The sequence below is a fragment of the Salmo salar genome, chromosome ssa13 (assembly GCF_905237065.1).
Source record: "Salmo salar chromosome ssa13, Ssal_v3.1, whole genome shotgun sequence".
Lineage (NCBI taxonomy): Eukaryota > Metazoa > Chordata > Actinopteri > Salmoniformes > Salmonidae > Salmo > Salmo salar.
In genome coordinates, this window is record NC_059454.1 from 5,362,701 (window position 1) to 5,376,836 (window position 14,136).

The following is a 14,136-nucleotide window of genomic DNA, read 5'->3' on the forward strand; positions in this document are numbered from 1 at the left end:
GCAGGGTCACGTTCATTAGGGCACGCAACGTTTTAATAAAACTGTTTTGCAACAGAAAATGTAAAATTACTGTTACATATTGGACGAGTCCAGGTAGTCCCTTCATGTTTCAGACCGTTTTCTTCCGTTTTGGTGCCTAATGAACACAACCCAGGTTTTTATTTTTTTTAATCCTCATTGAGCTCATGTGAAACTACATGTTGCATAACTTTAGCAGACGTGAGAAGAAAAAAAAAGCCTTTTTTTATTGCTCAGGAGAGGACGAGGTAATTATTGGATGCATAAGTGTGTATGTACCGATGTCCGGCACACATGGATGTGTTTAAACTGTACATTTACCAAAACTCTTGTTATTCTATCAACTAGTCAGAATAATAGTAGAGAGAATGATTTATTTCAGCTTTTATTTCTTTCATCACATTCCCAGTGGGTCAGAATTTTACATACACTCAATTAGTATTTGGTAGCATTGCCTTTAAATTGTTTAACTTGGGTCAAACGTTTCTGGTAGCCTTCCACAAGCTTCCCACAATAAGTTGGGTGAATTTTGGCCCATTCCTCCTGACAGAGCCGGTGTAACTGAGTCAGGTTTTTAGGCCTCCTTGCTCGCACACGCCTTTTCAGTTCTACCCACAAATTTTCTATAGGATTGAGGTCAGGGCTTTGTGATGGCCACTCCAATACCTTGACCTTGTTGTCCTTAAGCCATTGCGCCACAACTTTGGAAGTATGCTTGGGGTCATTGTCCATTTGGAAGACCCATTTGCGACCAAGCTTTAACTTCCTGACTGATGTCTTGAGATGTTGCTTCAATATATCCACATCATTTTCCTCCCTCATGATGCCATCTATTTTGTGAAGTGCACCAGTCCCTCCTGCAGCAAAGCACCCCCACAACATGATGCTGCCACCCCCGTGCTTCACGGTTGGGATGGTGTTCTTCAGCTTGCAAGCATCCCCCTTTTTCCTCCAAACATAACGATGGTCATTATGGCCAAACAGTTCTATTTTTGTTTCATCAGACCAGGGGACATTTCTCCAAAAAGTACAATCTTTGTCCCCATGTGCAGTTGCAAACCGTAGTCTGGCTTTTTTATTCCGGTTTTGGAGCAGTGGCTTCTTCCTTGCTGAGTGGCCTTTCAGGTTATGTCGATATAGGACTTGTTTTACTGTGGATATAGATACTTTTGTACCTGTTTCCTCCAGCACCTTCATAAGGTCCTTTGCTGTTGTTCTGGGATTGATTTGCATTTTTCGCACCAAAGTACGTTCATCTCTAGGAGACAGAACGCGTCTCCTTCCTGAGCGGTATGATGGCTGTGTGGTCCCATGGTGTTTATACTTGTGTACTATTGTTTGTACAGATGAACGTGGTACCTTCAGGCATTTGGAAATTGCTCCCAAGGATGAACCAGACTTGTGGAGGTCTACAATGTTTTTTCTGAGGTCTTGGCTGATTTCTTTTGATATTCCTATGATGTCAAGCAAAGAGACACTGAGTTTGAAGGTAGGCCTTGAAATACATCCACAGGTACACCTCCAATTGACTCAAATTATGTCAATTAGCCTATCAGAAGCTTCTAAAGCCATGACATCGTTTTCTGGATTTTTCCAAGCTGTTTAAAGGCACAGTCAACTTAGTGTATATAAACTTCTGACCCACTGGAATTGTGATACAGTGAATTATAAATGAAATAATCTTTCTGTAAACAATTGTTGGAAAAATGACTTGTGTCATGCACAAAGTAGATGTCCTAACCGACTTGCCAAAACTATAGTTTGTTAACAAGAAATGTGTGGAGTGGTTGAAAAACAAGTTTTAATGACTCCAACCTAAATGTATGTAAACTTCCGACTTCAACTGTATAACAGTAACTTTCCCAAAATGTGCAGGTTTTCCAGAAGTCCTGGTTGGAGGAACTATATATATATGACAACATAATTACTATCCCCCTGACATCTGTAGCATCACATCGTAAGACTACATAGGAAAGACGTAAAGGAGAGAATAAGTTACAATCCAGGCTAAGCAAGCAGGAGGCAAATCATTTCTCTTAATCATTTATCTAAATCTCCGTAATATATATATTTTTTACAAATAAAATTAAATAATCATCTACATAAAATATAATTCAAACATGATATGATATAAAAAAAAAGTGGAGTATTATAATGTGAGCATAGTGGTGGCTCCTCATATTGTAATACATCACTATAGCCTCTAGGTGGTGCTAACAATCCATTTTTGGTTTGTAGAGAGGGTTGATGTTGCTGCTGTCTGGTTTGTAGAGTGGGTTAATGTAGCTGCTGTCTGGTTTGTAGAGAGGGTTGATGTAGCTGCTGTCTGGTTTGTAGAGAGGGTTGATATGAGATGTTTGATGTAGTTGCTGTCTGGTTTGTAGAGAGGGTTGATATGAGGAGATGGTTGATGTAGCTGCTGTCTGGTTTGTAGAGAGGGTTGATGTAGCTGCTGTCTGGTTTATAGAGAGGGTTGATATGAGATGTTTGATGTAGTTTCTGTCTGGTTTGTAGAGAGGGTTGATATGAGGAGATGGTTGATGTAGCTGCTGTCTGGTTTGTAGAGAGGGTTGATGTAGCTGCTGTCTGGGTTGTAGAGAGGGTTGATATGAGATGTTTGATGTAGCTGCTGTCTGGTTTGTAGAGAGGATTGATGTAGCTGCTGTCTGGTTTGTAGAGAGGGTTGATGTAGCTGCTGTCTGGTTTGTAGAGAGGGTTGATGTAGCTGCTGTCTGGTTTGTAGATTGGGTTGATGTAGCTGCTGTCTGGTTTGTAGAGAGGGTTGATATGAGGAGATGTTTGATGTAGTTGTTGTCTGGTTTGCAGAGAGATGTTTGATGTTGTTGTTACTTGCATATCCATTATAAAAAAAGTTGTGATGACAATGATTATGTTGAAGATAATACCATTCATTATGATATAGATCCAAAGTGATAGTGGACTTCTATAGGCAATGGTGTTAGGTAGATAGAGTCATAGAGTATGATGATAGGTCCTAGTCAAGAGGTGGGTTAACAGGGGATTGGGTGGTGCAGTGGTCAGGCAAGTGTCCCAGACAAGAGGTAAATTACGAGGTAAATTACGAGGAAATAATCCAGGAAACCAAGAATAACCAAGGATTATCTATCATCTATAGGTCAAGACATCCTCTCAGCCTGTTTCCTGTCAGTCTGTGTCCCACCAAAACCTGAGACATCTGCAGGTCAGGTTTAATCCAGAGACTGTTGTAGGTGGCCCTCTGTGGCTGTGTGCTGCTCCAGGGGCCTGGGGTGTGGGATGCATGGTTGGCCCGGAGCCATGACTGGGTGCTCCAGGGGTCTCCTCTCTGGTCCCTGGGGTCTTGGGCGGTGGAACTGAAGACGCTAGCTGCAGACAGGCTGACCTGGTCAGAGAAGCTGTCTCCGTAGGTCCCTGTTACCCCCGACTCTGCATTAGACAGCTCAGCCTCTCCATCCTGCAGTGGCTTGAGGAAGGAGAAGGGAACTCTCTCTGCTGGTCCAGAATCCTCCACCTCCGTCTTCCTCTCTCTCTCCCTCCTCCCCCCTTCTCTCTTACCTTCACTTGTGTTTCTGATGGGAAACTCCTCTGTTTCATCTCCCCTCTCTCTCCTGTTCTTCTTCCTCTTACTCTGCATTTCCCTGATCCTCTGCTGTTTTGACCTCTGTTTGGCCTCGCTGGGCCTCACCTCCTCCTCCTCTTCCTCCACTTCCTGTCTGTTCTTGGGTAAACTCTGGGTGCGTTTCCCGTTGTCCTTATCCCCTAAACTCTGACCTCTGTGGCTGACCACCTGACCCTCCTCCTCGGGCCAATCCAGGTCTGTGTCAGGAGTATCTCGCGCTCCTCCTCTGCTCCTCGTTCCCCCCAGACTACCTCCTTTACTCTGCCTCTCCTCTCCTCTATTCACCCTTTCGCTCTTCCTTGGCAGAGAGCGCGTCTTATCTACTGCAGCCACACCCGCATCCTCTGGGTAGAGAGAGAAGGAGACTGATCTGGGATCATGGTCTGAGAGAGAGAGGGGGGGGGCGAGAAGGGGATGAGAGGGCAGAGAGAGAGAGAGAGGGGGAGGTCAGAGAGAGAGAGAGAGAGGTCAGAGAGAGAGAGAGAGGTCAGAGAGAGAGAGAGAGAGAGAGAGAAAGAGAGAGAGTGGTCAGAGAGAGAAAGAGAGAGAGAGAGGTCAGAGAGAGAGAGGTCAGAGAGAGAGAGAGAAAGGTCAGAGAGAGAGAGGGGGAGACACAAGAAAAATAATCAGAAAGAGGGGTGGGGTTCAGAGAGAGAAGTGATAGGGAGTTAGAGAGAAAACACAAATTAGAAACCAGTTTCCAGTTTAACACAGTGTTATCCAAGTTTGAAGTAATGAAAACAAAACAGGTTATGATGAGATGGGATGAAAATGTAGAGAATTGCAAGACTCGTGGCCTTCAGAATAGAAACACCAAGTCTGTTCATTTCATTCTCTTTGTTTCAGCCAGCCTAAGTAATGTACTGTAAATGTTCACTGAGATAACACGGCTGATGTTTCTACTGAAATACAATGATTACGGAGGCTGAACAACAACTTTTATTCAATTATATCTAGGTTTGCAAAATTCTGGTAACTTTTCCAAAATTCTCTGGCTTTCCCAAAATCCTGGTTGGGAGATTTTTTTGGAATTGAAAAAAAAAACAGGGAATTTTGTGAAAGAAACTTGAGATTTTGTAAACCTAGTTCTATCACAACTACACTTTGTGAATGTATACTGTTGGATCCTATACGACTATGAGTGGTATATAAATATGTCTATTCCATAGGGGTCTGGAGGTACGACTCACTGTGCATAGAATTTATCTACAAGAGCGAATAAACGTGAACGTAAGAGACACCCCTGACGGTTTACCTCTTGATAACGTGACTCAGGACAACATGGACACGTGCTTTCAGACTGTATGGTTCAGTTGGGAAGAGTGTGGCACTAGCAACGCTAAGGTTGTTGGTTCAATTCCCGCAGGGATCACATACTAGAATGGATAACAAGGGTCTACTGAGTGGTATACATCAAGTTTTTTTTGTAATTTTTTTATTTTACTGTTATTTTACCAGGTAAGTTGACTGAGAACACATTCTCATTTACAGCAACGACCTGGGGAATAGTTACAGGGGATAGGAGGAGGATGAATGAGCCAATTGTAAGATGAGTGGTTCTACAACAGAAATCAAAGAGAATGGAAGACTAACAGGAAGAGATACCAACCGCGTATTTTCTGTTCTGCCGATGACATAGAAACAAGGTTCACCCTGCTTAGAGTTGGTCATACACAGAGACAGGCTGGAGAGCTCCACTGAGTGGGAGGAGGAGAAGGAGGAGAGGGACATTAAGAGGAGAGAGAAAGATGAAGGGAAGGGACAGTACAAAGAAAGAAGGAGACCACATGTACGGTCAGGAAAAAGAGAGAAATAGGAAGAAGAAAGTCAGGAAGATCAAAGACTCTGAGCACTGAGACTCTGAGACTCTGAGACTCTGAGACACTGAGACACTCAGAATCTGAGACACTCAGAATCTGAGACACTCAGAATCTGAGACACTCAGAATCTGAGACACTGAGACTCTGAGCACTGAGACTCTGAGCACTGAGACTCTGAGCACTGAGACTCTGAGCACTGAGACTCTGAGACTGAGCACTGAGACTCCGAGCACTGAGACTCTGAGCACTGAGTCTCTGAGACTCTGAACACTGAGACTCTGAACACTGAGACTCTGAGCACTGAGAACTGAGACTCCGAGCACTGAGACTCTGAGACTCTGAGACTCTGAGCACTGAGACTCTGAGCACTGAGACTCTGAGACTCTGAGCACTGAGACTCTGAGCACTGAGACTATGAGAAAGAAAGCTGAGGAAACAAGTGAAAGAACTATCCAGAACGGGTCAATAAAGGTCACTAAGAGACCAATCAGGGTTTTAGATGCTAGCTAACGTTCTAGCAATAGTCATGTCCTTCACCGTGACGCACATACAGTTTACATCACAAAAGGATCTTTGTTAGGTTTCTGTTATGTCTCACCCACCTCCCTTCCCTGTCTCTTACCATAGTCTGGGACGTATCCCTGTCTCTTACCATAGTCTGGGACGTATCCTTCCTCCCCTCCCTGTCTCTTACCATAGTCTGGGACGTATCCTTCCTCCCTTCCCTGTCTCTTACCATAGTCTGGGACGTATCCCTGTCTCTTACCATAGTCTGGGACGTATCCTTCCTCCCTCCCTGTCTCTTACCATAGTCTGGGACGTATCCTTCCTCCCTCCCTGTCTCTTACCATAGTCTGGGATGTATCCTATCTCCCTTCCCTGTCTCTTACCATAGTCTGGGACGTATCCTTCCTCCCTTCCCTGTCTCTTACCATAGTCTGGGACGTATCCTTCCTCCCTTCCCTGTCTCTTACCATAGACTGGGATGTATCCTTCCTACCTTCACTGTCTCTTACCATAGTCTGGGACGTATCCCTGTCTCTTACCATAGTCTGGGACGTATCCTTCCTCCCCTCCCTGTCTCTTACCATAGTCTGGGACGTATCCTTCCTCCCTTCCCTGTCTCTTACCATAGTCTGGGACGTATCCTTCCTCCCTTCCCTGTCTCTTACCATAGACTGGGACGTATCCTTCCTACCTTCCCTGTCTCTTACCATAGTCTGGGACGTATCCCTGTCTCTTACCATAGTCTGGGACGTATCCTTCCTCCCCTCCCTGTCTCTTACCATAGTCTGGGACGTATCCCTGTCTCTTACCATAGTCTGGGACGTATCCTTCCTCCCTTCCCTGTCTCTTACCATAGTCTGGGACGTATCCTTCCTCCCTCCCTGTCTCTTACCATAGTCTGGGACGTATCCTATCTCCCTTCCCTGTCTCTTACCATAGTCTGGGACGTATCCTTCCTCGCTTCCCTGTCTCTTACCATAGTCTGGGACGTATCCGTTTCCTTTCTTCAGTACCAGGTGTATACGATGTCCTCCTCTTCTTATCTGCTCCACGGCCTGGCTGTGGGTCATTCCTGTTGTACTGTCACCATTTATCTCCACCAGCTGGTCACTCACCTACACAGCAAGAATACAATACAGGTTACACAATGACAACAATTACACACACACACACACACACACACACACACACACACACACACACACACACACACACACACACACACACACACACACACACACACACACACACACACACACACACACACACACACAGAGAGAGAAACACACCCAGCTGTCTGTCTCACCTGTATCTTGTGGCTGCGCGAGGCAGGTCCTCCCTCCATCAGTCCCAACACACCCAGCTGCCTGTCTCACCTGTATCTTGTGGCTGCGCGAGGCAGGTCCTCCCTCCATCAGTCCCAACACACCCAGCTGTCTGTCTCACCTGTATCTTGTGGCTGCGCAAGGCAGACCCTCCCTCCATCAGTCCCAACACACCCAGCTGTCTGTCTCACCTGTATCTTGTGGCTGCGCGAGGCAGGTCCTCTCTCCATCAGTCCCAACACACCCAGCTATCTGTCTCACCTGTATCTTGTGGCTGCGCGAGGCAGGCCCTCCCTCCATCAGTCCCAACACACCCAGCTGCCTGTCTCACCTGTATCTTGTGGCTGTGCGAGGCAGGTCCTCCCTCCATCAGTCCCAACACACCCAGCTGTCTGTCTCACCTGTATCTTGTGGCTGCGCGAGGCAGGTCCTCCCTCCATCAGTCCCAACACACCCAGCTGCCTGTCTCACCTGTATCTTGTGGCTGCGCGAGGCAGACCCTCCCTCCATCAGTCCCAACACACTCAGCTGCCTGTCTCACCTGTATCTTGTGGCTGCGCGAGGCAGGTCCTCCCTCCATCAGTCCCAACAAACCCATCTGTCTGTCTCACCTGTATCTTGTGGCTGCGCGAGGCAGACCCTCCCTCCATCAGTCCCAACACACACCCAGCTGCCTGTCTCACCTGTATCTTGTGGCTGCGCGAGGCAGGCCCTACCTCCATCAGTCCCAACACACCCAGCTGCCTGTCTCACCTGTATCTTGTGGCTGCGCGAGGCAGGTCCTCCCTCCATCAGTCCCAACACACCCAGCTGCCTGTCTCACCTGTATCTTGTGGCTGCGCGAGGCAGGCCCTACCTCCATCAGTCCCAACACACCCAGCTGTCTGTCTCACCTGTATCTTGTGGCTGCGCGAGGCAGGTCCTCCCTCCATCAGTCCCAACACACCCAGCTGCCTGTCTCACCTGTATCTTGTGGCTGCGCGAGGCAGACCCTCCCTCCATCAGTCCCAACACACTCAGCTGCCTGTCTCACCTGTATCTTGTGGCTGCGCGAGGCAGGTCCTCCCTCCATCAGTCCCAACAAACCCATCTGTCTGTCTCACCTGTATCTTGTGGCTGCGCGAGGCAGACCCTCCCTCCATCAGTCCCAACACACACCCAGCTGCCTGTCTCACCTGTATCTTGTGGCTGCGCGAGGCAGGCCCTACCTCCATCAGTCCCAACACACCCAGCTGCCTGTCTCACCTGTATCTTGTGGCTGCGCGAGGCAGGTCCTCCCTCCATCAGTCCCAACACACTCAGCTTTCTGTCTCACCTGTATCTTGTGGCTGCGTGAGGCAGGTCCTCCCTCCATCAGTCCCAGGACATACAGGTCCATGTTGTATTCACTGCCCCCCCGCAGACTGAAGCCAAAACCTGTAGGACCTCTCTCTAGGTCTACACTATAGTAACGCTGGTCCTGCTGCTAGAAGGAGAGAGTTAGAGAGGACAGAAAGATGATACTATCGCTCTGGGATTGACCCGGGCAATTGTAAATACACCAAATTATTAGAGAGGAAATTATCTGACATGATGTACACAGAAAACAACTATGAATAAATAAATTAAAAATGCACATACAAGCCTCACCTTGGGCCTTCGTCTGTGGCTTTTCCTCGTCCTGCCGTCAGCCTCTAACTCTGGGCCTTCTGACAGATTAGAGGAGTCTAAGGGAAGACAGATTAGAGGAGTCTAAGGGAAACCAGATTAGAGGAGTCTAAGGGAAGCCAGATTAGAGGAGTCTAAGGGAAGCCAGATTAGAGGAGTCTAAGGGAAGCCAGATTAGAGGAGTCTAAGGGAAGACAGATTAGAGGAGTCTAAGGGAAGACAGATTAGAGGAGTCTAAAGGAAGCCAGATTAGAGGAGTCTAAGGGAAACCAGATTAGAGGAGTCTAAGGGAAGACAGATTAGAGGAGTCTAAGGGAAAACAGATTAGAGGAGTCTAAGGGAAGCCAGATTAGAGGAGTCTAAGGGAAGCCAGATTAGAGGAGTCTAAGGGAAGACAGATTAGAGGAGTCTAAGGGAAGCCAGATTAGAGGAGTCTATTGTTTCAACTGCTGATTGCTGCTTTAAGAGACATTGAACCTTCATAAAGCCTTCATTAAGCCTTCATTAACACTACATGCATGTGTTACAAATCATCTATAACCGTATGTCAAGCTCTATAAAGGGTTCATAAATGTGGCATAACTGTGTGACATAACCACCAATGTCAAATGTGACATTACTCACTATGTCAAATATGACAAACCTGTGCTTTATAAAGGGTGGCATAAACACCGCTTAATAAATGCCTTATAAATGATATTAAATTGAGGCTTCACAAAGCATTTATAACCCTGTCATGCATCTTGGTAAAGCATTGAAATGCCAGGATATTGGGGACGATTGCCGGGACCACCCATACGTAAAAATATATTTACGCACGACTGTAAGTCGCTTTGGGTAGAAGCGTCTGCTAAATTGTATACATTATATTTCTCTAAAACATTTCTAGGATGGCCCAACCTCTTTCCCTCTTGGTGCATAGTCAATATTGGACCTGACCTCAACTTCCCCCAAAATGCTGTGCTGCAGGATGACACACACTCTAAAGTACAGACAGTCACAGCAAAAACCGTTGCTAGGCCCTTTAAAAAACGTTGGTAGGGCCTTTTAAACTGTTGCTAGGGCCTTTTAAAAACGTTGGTAGGGCCTTCAAATCGTTGCTAGGGCCTTTTAAACCGTTGGTAGGGCCTTTTAAACTGTTGCTAGGGCCTTTTAAAAACGTTGCTAGGGCCTTTAAACACGTTGCTAGGGCCTTTTAAACCGTTGGTAGGGCCTTTTAAACCGTTGTTTTAAACAGTTGCTAGGGCCTTTTAAACTGTTGGTAGGGCCTTTTAAACCGTTGGTGGGGCCTTTTAAACCGTTGGTAGGGCCTTTTAAACAGTTGGTAGGGCCTTTTAAACAGTTGGTAGGGCCTTTTAAACCATTAGTAGGGCCTTTTAAACCGTTGGTAAGGCCTTTTAAAATGTTTCTAGGGCCTTTTAAACCGTTGGTAGGGCCTTTTAAACCGTTGGTAAGGCCTTTTAAACCGTTGGTAGGGCCTTTTAAACCGTTGGTAGGGCCTTTTAAACCGTTGGTAGGGCCTTTTAAACCGTTGGTAGGGCCTTTTAAACCATTGGTAGGGCCTTTTAAGCCGTTGGTAGGGCCTTTTAAACCGTTTGTAGGGCATTTTAAACCGTTGGTAGGGCCTTTTAAACCATTCATAAGGCCTTTTGAACCGTTGCTAAGGCCTTTTAAACGGTTGCTAAGGCCTTTTAAACCGTTGGTAGGGCCTTTTAAACCGTAGGTAAGGCCTTTTAAACCGTTGGTAGGGCCTTTTAAACCGTTGGTAGGGCCTTTTAAACGGTTGGTAGGGCCTTTTAAACCGTTGGTAGGGCCTTTTAAACCATTGGTAGGGCCTTTTAAGCCGTTGGTAGGGCCTTTTAAACCGTTTGTAGGGCATTTTAAACCGTTGGTAGGGCCTTTTAAACCATTCATAAGGCCTTTTGAACCGTTGCTAAGGCCTTTTAAACGGTTGCTAAGGCCTTTTAAACCGTTGGTAGGGCCTTTTAAACCGTTGGTAGGGCCTTTTAAACCATTGGTAGGGCCTTTTAAAATGTTGTTATAAACCGTTGGTAAGGCCTTTTAAACCGTTGGTAGGGCCTTTTAAACCGTTGGTAGGGCTTTTTAAACCATTGGTGGGGCCTTTTAAACCGTTGGTGGGGCCTTTTAAGGCGTTGGTAGGGCCTTTTAAACCGTTGGTAGGGCCTTTTAAACCGTTCGTAGGGCCTTTTAAACCGTTCGTAGGGCCTTTTGAACCGTTGGTGGGGCCTTTTAAGGCGTTGGTAGGGCCTTTTAAACCGTTGGTAGGGCCTTTTAAACCGTTCGTAGGGCCTTTTAAACCGTTCGTAGGGCCTTTTGAACCGTTGCTAGGGCCTTTTGAACCGTTGCTTAGGCCTTTTAAACCGTTGCTAAGGCCTTTTAAACCGTTGCTAAGGCCTTTTAAACCGTTGGTAAGGCCTTTTAAACCGTTGGTGGGGCCGTTTAAACCGTTGGTAGGGCCGTTTAAACCGTTGGTAGGGCCGTTTAAACCGTTGGTAGGGCCTTTTAAAATGTTGTTATAAACCGTTGGTAAGGCCTTTTAAACCGTTGGTAGGGCCTTTTAAACCGTTGGTAGGGCCTCTTAAACCGTTGGTAGGGCCTTTTAAACCGTTGGTAGGGCCTTTTAAACCGTTGGTGGGGCCTTTTAAACCGTTGGTAGGGCCTTTTAAGCCGTTGGTAGGGCCTTTTAAACCGTTCGTAGGGCCTTTTAAACCGTTCGTAGGGCCTTTTGAACCGTTGCTAGGGCCTTTTGAACCGTTGCTAAGGCCTTTTAAACCGTTGCTAAGGCCTTTTAAACCGTTGCTAAGGCCTTTTAAACCGTTGGTAAGGCCTTTTAAAACGTTGGTGGGGCCGTTTAAACCGTTGGTAGGGCCGTTTAAACCGTTGGTAATGCCTTTTAAAATGTTGTTATAAACCGTTGGTAAGGCCTTTTAAACCGTTGGTAGGGCCTTTTAAACCGTTGGTAGGGCCTTTTAAACCGTTGGTAGGGCCTTTTAAACCGTTGGTAGGGCCGTTTAAACCGTTGGTAGGGCCTTTTAAAATGTTGTTATAAACCGTTGGTAAGGCCTTTTAAACCGTTGGTAGGGCCTTTTAAACCGTTGGTAGGGCCTTTTAAACCGTTGGTAGGGCCTTTTAAACCGTTGGTAGCGCCTTTTAAACTGTTGTTTTAAACTGTTGCTAGGGCCTTTTAAACCATTGGTAAGGCCTTTTAAACTATTGGTAAGGCCTTTTAAACCATTGGTAGGGCCTTTTAAACCGTTGGTAGGGCCTTTTAAACCGTTGGTAGGGCCTTTTAAACCGTTGGTAGGGACTTTTAAGCCGTTGGTAATGCCTTTTAAACCATTGGTAAGGCCTTTTAAACCGTTGGAAGGGCCTTTTAAACCCTTGGAAGGGCCTTTTAAACCATTGGTAAGGCCTTTTAAACCATTGGTAAGGCCTTTTAAACCGTTGGTAGGGCCTTTTAAACCGTTGTTAGGGACTTTTAAACCGTTGGTAATGCCTTTTAAACCGTTGGAAGGGCCTTTTAAACCTATGGTAAGGCCTTTTAAACCGTTGGAAGGGCTTTTAAACCATTGGTAAGGCCTTTTAAAACATTGGTAGGGCCTTTTAAAACATTGAAGGGCCTTTTAAACCGTTGGTAGGGCCTTTTAAACCGTTGGTAGGGCCTTTTAAACCATTGGTAAGGCCTTTTAAACCGTTGGTAGGGCCTTTTAAACCGTTGGTAAGGCTTTTTTAAACCGTTGGTAAGGCCTTTTAAACTGTTGTTTTAAACCGTTGGTAGGGCCTTTTAAACAGTTGGTAGGGCCTTTTAAACCGTTGGTAGGGCCTTTTAAACCGTTGGTAGCGCCTTTTAAACCGTTGGTAGCGCCTTTTAAACTGTTGTTTTAAACTGTTGCTAGGGCCTTTTTAAACATTGGTAGGGCCTTTTAAAACGTTGGAAGGGCCTTTTAAAACGTTGGAAGGGCCTTTTAAACCGTTGGTAGGGCCTTTTAAACCGTTGGTAGGGCCTTTTAAACCGTTGGTAGGGCCTTTTAAACCGTTGGTAGGGCCTTTTAAACCATTGGTAGGGCCTTTTAAACCGTTGGTAGGGCCTTTTAAACCATTGGTAAGGCCTTTTAAACCATTGGTAGGGCCTTTTAAACCGTTGGTAAGGCTTTTTTAAACCGCTGGTAAGGCCTTTTAAACTGTTGTTTTAAACCGTTGGTAGGGCCTTTTAAACCGTTGGTAGGGCCTTTTAAACTGTTGGTAGGGCCTTTTAAACCGTTGGTAGGGCCTTTTAAACCGTTGGTAGGGCCTTTTAAACCGTTGGTAGGGCCTTTTAAACCGTTGGTAGCGCCTTTTAAACTGTTGTTTTAAACTGTTGCTAGGGCCTTTTAAAACATTGGTAGGGCCTTTTAAAACATTGGAAGGGCCTTTTAAACCGTTGGTAGGGCCTTTTAAACCGTTGGTAGGGCCTTGTAAACCATTGGTAGGGCCTTTTAAACCGTTGGTAGGGTTCTTTTAAACCGTTGGTAGGGCCTTTTAAACCGTTGGTAGGGCCTTTTAAACCGTTGGTAAGGCTTTTTTAAACCGTTGGTAAGGACTTTTAAACTGTTGTTTTAAACTGTTGGTAGGGCCTTTTAAACCGTTGGTAGGGCCTTTTAAACCGTTGGTAGGGCCTTTTAAACCATTGGTAAGGCCTTTTAAACCGTTGGTAGGGCCTTTTAAACCGTTGGTAAGGCTTTTTTAAACCGTTGGTAAGGCCTTTTAAACTGTTGTTTTAAACCGTTGGTAGGGCCTTTTAAACCGTTGGTAGGGCCTTTTAAACTGTTGGTAGGGCCTTTTAAACCGTTGGTAGGGCCTTTTAAACCGTTGGTAGGGCCTTTTAAACCGTTGGTAGGGCCTTTTAAACCGTTGGTAGCGCCTTTTAAACTGTTGTTTTAAACTGTTGCTAGGGCCTTTTAAAACATTGGTAGGGCCTTTTAAAACATTGGAAGGGCCTTTTAAACCGTTGGTAGGGCCTTTTAAACCGTTGGTAGGGCCTTTTAAACCATTGGTAGGGCCTTTTAAACCGTTGGTAGGGTTCTTTTAAACCGTTGGTAGGGCCTTTTAAACCGTTGGTAGGGCCTTTTAAACCGTTGGTAAGGCTTTTTAAACCGTTGGTAAGGCCTTTTAAACTGTTGTTTTAAACTGTTGGTAGGGC

General features: G+C 45.9%; 1 protein-coding gene across 5 annotated transcripts in view; it reads right to left on the bottom strand.

Annotated features, from left to right (window-relative positions):
• Positions 1–2,627: 2,627 nt before the first annotated feature.
• The window catches only part of LOC106566317 (membrane-associated guanylate kinase, WW and PDZ domain-containing protein 1), a 97,632-nt gene continuing 86,123 nt past the window's right edge, over positions 2,628–14,136 (bottom strand). Inside the window, exons 6-10 of one of the 5 annotated variants that reach the window (XM_045692834.1) lie at positions 8,910–8,995; positions 8,605–8,754; positions 6,941–7,079; positions 5,247–5,334; positions 3,741–4,020 (exon numbers count right to left, since the gene is read on the bottom strand). In XM_045692834.1, the coding sequence (XP_045548790.1) occupies positions 4,014–4,020; positions 5,247–5,334; positions 6,941–7,079; positions 8,605–8,754; positions 8,910–8,995 (470 nt within the window). In that variant the 3' untranslated portion in view covers positions 3,741–4,013. Of the gene's footprint in view, positions 4,021–5,246; positions 5,335–5,824; positions 6,744–6,773; positions 7,080–8,604; positions 8,755–8,909; positions 8,996–14,136 lie in introns of those variants that run through there. The other 4 variants (XM_045692832.1, XM_045692831.1, XM_045692829.1 and 1 more) reach the window with 4 other exon arrangements.